Source organism: Vespa crabro, chromosome 15, assembly GCF_910589235.1.
Source record: "Vespa crabro chromosome 15, iyVesCrab1.2, whole genome shotgun sequence".
Lineage (NCBI taxonomy): Eukaryota > Metazoa > Arthropoda > Insecta > Hymenoptera > Vespidae > Vespa > Vespa crabro.
Window position 1 is genome coordinate 1,180,001 of NC_060969.1, and position 5,000 is coordinate 1,185,000.

At 27.3% G+C, this 5,000-nt stretch overlaps 1 protein-coding gene across 1 annotated transcript in view; it reads right to left on the reverse strand.

Annotated features, from left to right (window-relative positions):
• LOC124429579 (proteoglycan Cow) overlaps positions 1-5,000 on the reverse strand; it is a 150,983-nt gene that overhangs the window by 16,688 nt on the left and 129,295 nt on the right. The window contains exon 5 of the mRNA XM_046975031.1: positions 3,686-3,831. Within this exon, the coding sequence (XP_046830987.1) occupies positions 3,686-3,831 (146 nt within the window). The remainder of the gene's footprint in view (positions 1-3,685; positions 3,832-5,000) is intronic.

Sequence of the window (5,000 nt, forward strand, 5' to 3'; positions counted from 1 at the left end):
ATAATAATAATAATAATAATAATAAAAGAAAGAAAAAAAATCCAATATAGCAGTAATACGAAATTGCATTGCACAATCAAACAAAAAAATATTACATAAGAGAACATAAGTAAGTGTGTAAGTAGATATTTCTTAAGAAATATGAAAACGTCAAACGGCGGGAAATTCAAATGAATAAAATATATTTTTCGACGAATCTAAGAGAAATGACTAAGGGAATATAACATTAGTTTCACGTACCTCGAACTAGTTCGCTTTGTAAACGTAAGTATATATATATATATATATATATATATATATATATATATATATGTATATGTATATATGAGTTTATAGCCAAAGAAGGAATTTAAAACGAGTTACTCGGTTTGGTACAATGAATGTTATACTTACTTTATGCAAGCATCATCAAAGATTCAAATGAAGTATTCTTACATTATTTAAGATAAATAGCGAAGGAAACTGAAGTTAGTATGTATATATATATATATATATATTTTATATATATTTTTTATATATATTTTATATATATTTTTTATATATATATTTTTTTATATATATATTTTATATATATACTTTTTTATATTTTTTATTTTTTATATTTTTATATTTTTTTTTATATTTTTTTATATTTATATAAATATATATACACAATATGTATATTTAGAGTAGGAAAGAATGTAATAAATCGTGTAATAAATCCTTCGTTCGTTCGTTCATTCGCTTGCTTGCTTGCTTAGTTGCTTGCTTGCTTGCATACTTGCATACTCGCATACTCGCATATTTCGCGTATGGGATAAGCGCAGTCTCATATGAAATCCAATTATACGTATTTTGCATGGCCACTTGATGGTACCGACGCAAGCGGCATTATGCTCTGCAGGACGTTGCTGCTCATTATGCAAATATCATGCTTGTTTACGATAGATACCAAAGATGATACGACGTACGATTAGACATTTATATGACAAAAAAAAAAAAGAAAAAAAAGAAAAGAAAATAGAAAAAAAAATAGAAAAAAAATTATATTAAAAATTCTTCGTACTGTTTTAACATCTTCGTACAATTTCGTAATTAATTTTTGTCGATCGTACTTCAGATTACCGTACACAATTATCTCTTACGTTTATACAATTATTTTAAAACTATTCCTTTTGGTAAGTAAAAAAAATTGGATAAAGTTATTTCAAAAACAAAAAAAGAAAAAATAAGAAATGATAATTCTTTAGATACATTGTACTCATTTATGTTTTCTATTATTTAGTAAATTAGCTTTGTATTTAACACTATATACTTATGCAGATATATATTATAAATTTATAAAATGAATTCTTTGATTTCCAATAATAATTATTAGAAAAATTTTAATTATTTGAAAATAATTTCTTTTATATATCATTATTCTGATAATCATTATTTTAGATAAAAACAAATCAAAATGAAATCTGTTATTTTTTTTTACGGGTTTGATAAATGCAATATTAAATATATATAATATATAATAAATATATATATAAAAAAATATGTATATATATATATATATATATATGTATATGTATATATAAAATAGATAGAACTTTGTTTTGGTAGATCGAATAATTCGGTCTGGTTCGTTCGTTAATGGCGAAAGTTGCAAATCATGGGATTTTATCGATTTTACATTTTCTCCCTGTCAACGATGTGAAATAATATTTCCAACATGCTATTCTTTTTAGTTATTCTTTTCCATGCCGTTAATCAGAAAGATTATCATCAAATGTTCCCATTAATTTCCGACAATGATTTTTCATGATTTTCCTTCAGGGCTACGTACGTTTACATTTGTATGTATATATGCATATATATATATACATATATATATATATATATATATATATATATATATATATATATGTCTCTCTGTCTGTCCGTCTGTATGTGTACGTGTGTATACTCAATGACGACGCCAACGACAACGTCGTGACCCCTCTCTTGATTTAATCGGTTGTTACATAGGTCTCTGTATTTGTACGTAATACACATATATATAAACATACATTAGAGTACGTACGTACGTACCAAAGCGTATTGTAGGCGTGACACCGACGGTTATTGTTCTAACGGGTTGCTATGAATATTCATGCAAATCAGCATATCGTCAGATGCATAGGGAAATGCGAACAGATGTAAATACGATCCTTCGACGTTAACTCGGAATTAACTATAGCTGGCTAGTTATGAATTCTTCGATCTTTATTTATCAATGACAACACTTATTACGAGTATTTACAGCGTTACTCTACGAAATTTTCTTTTTTTTTTCCTGTTTTAATATTTTTCTGTAGCCTTTCTTCTTTTCTTTTTTTCAATATTAGAGATTTATTATTTAATTATATATATATATATATATATATATATATATATATATATATATATATATATATATATGTATAAAATTTTCAAGGGATTAATTTTATTTATAGTTATAATAATTTTTTTTTTTTAGATGATCAATGCGTAAGAATATCATTAAATCATTTATGACGTAAGTTTTAAAGATGTATGAAACATTAAGAAAATAAAAGAGAATAATTACTATAGAAAATTTGGAAGAAAATGTTTCTAAAAATAATTAACGTAAACAGAAAAGAAAATCATTAAAATAATTTTCTAAGAAACGTTTATTCGAACAATTAACGTCTACGCAAAGGAAAATCATTAAAAATAATTTTCAAGAGAACGTTTTCTACGAACAATTAACGTTTGCGCGAATGAAAACTCATTGAAAGAATATAATACTTCAAATAATCAAAGGCAACGCAAAAGAAGAAATAAAAAATCATAAAGGTAATGTTCGAGGAAATGATCTTTCAAAAAATCAACATAAATATAAAAGATTATCATCGAAACGTTAAAGAGAATCCTGAAAATATTATGAAATAATTTTCAAGAGCGAAATAATTTTACCGAAATAATTTCCGAGCGAACTACCCTCCGAAGGATTGACGTCAACGAAAAAGAAAAAAAAAATAGAATCAAATAAGAAAGAATAAAAAACAAAGAAGAAGAAAATTATCAAAATAGTGCGTCTAAAAGCAAAGCATCCTTAAAAAAATTAATAATGTCGATATATATATATATATATATATATATATAAAGAAAAGAAAAGAAGACAAAAAATCATCGAAACAATGTGTCCGAGGGAACCACCCTTCAAAAGATCAACGTTGACGTGTGCAAGAAAAAAAAGAAAAAAAAAAAAAAATAAAAAAACAAAAAAAGGCAACATCGTCAAAATCATCAGAAAGCATATCTCTATCTGTGTAAGTATGTAATAGAAAAAAGAAGAAAAAAAAGAAAAGAAAAAAAAGATGGAACAAGAAAAAAAAGAGAGAAAAAAAAATAGAAAAATAAAAAAAGGCAGAATCGTCAAAATCATCAGAAAGCATATCTCCATCTGTGTAAGTATGTAATAGAAAAAAGAAAGAAAAAAAAAAAAAGAAAAAAAAGAAGGAACAAGAAAAAAGAGAGAAAGAGAAAAAAGAAAGGTTAAAAAAAAGTAAAAAACAAAAAAAAAAGGAAAGGGAAAAGAAGATATCACAAACCACGACGTATAAAGCTCATAGCAATTTTTCGTCCCGGCTATTAAATTAAAACCGAGTTGACAGGAATGTTACGAGTACGAAATAGCCTCGGAAGTGCTCACCTTTGCACGGACAGAAGCCTTTGCAGGCAATGTGGACGGAGGTGTGGTGAATGCAATTGTGGTACTCCAAACGACACGGCGAGCTGTACGTACGATTGTCGCTTCCGCAGAGGAACGTCGGTTTCACCACGGGACATTCCTGGCACCTGCGAAAAGAAGAAAGAAAAGTTATTAAGTCGACTTGTCCTTTTATTTCAACGACAAAATGTCCGTGTTTTCGGGCTAACATAGAGAGAAAAAAAAAAAAAAAAGAAGAAAAAAGAGAAAAAAGACAAAAAGACGAAAAAATGGAAGGAAAGAAAAATGAAGATAAAACGAAGAACGCAAATCTTATTTAATCGATCATTTTATTTTCTCGAAAAGAAGGAAAGAAAGAAGAAGAAGAAGAAGAAAAATAAAAGATAAAATGAAGGATTCAAATCTTATTTAATCGAGCATTTTCTTTTCTCAAAAAGAAAAAGAAGAAGATGAAGATGATTATGAAGAAGAAGAAGAAAGAAAAAAAAAGAAGACGAAATGAAAGAAGATTCGAATCTTATTTAATCGATCATTTTATTATCTCTTCTTCAAAAGTAAAAAAGAAAAATCATTTTTCTTTTCTTTCTCTTTTCTCTTTTTTTCTTCTAATCCAAAAACGAAAGATCGTTCTAATTTAATCGTTGATCCACCGATATGTCAAACGAGACGACGCTTGATAATAATCGTTTTAAATTAAAGTTCGTACAACAACAAAATACAAAATACAAAAAAAAAACAAGGAAAAAAAATGAAAAATAAAAAGAAAAGAGGAAGAAAAATCACATTTTTTGCAAACTTAAAACGTTTTATTTCATAGACCAGTCATTATTAATACCTTATTCCCTAATAAAAATAATCAATATTCTACAAGGTTATTTTATATTTTGTAAGATATCTTACGACAATAAAATAGCGATTATTGCAAAAAAAAAAAAAAAAAGAAAAAAAAGATGTTTTCTATTGTTAAAGAACAAATACGATGGATGAAGAAGATTTTGAAAATGAAAGAAAAGGAAGAGGGAAGGGTTTTGAGGAAGGAAAATGAAAAAAGAGAAAAGAAAAAGGGGACGAGGTGGAGCGGGGAAAAAGAAATATAGGACAACGTACGGTGTGTATTCCGCGTGAAATCGCATTATGCCGTTGTCGAGGCAAGAATTTTCGGATTTTAGAACGTTGCGGTTTGCTCCTGCGGATTACTCGTAGTAACTTTTCTAATTTCAAAAGTACGCGCGCGAATGCGCTAATTCAAACCACCGCCTTTCGACCTCCACCTACCGGCCTCCTCCTTCTCCTCCTA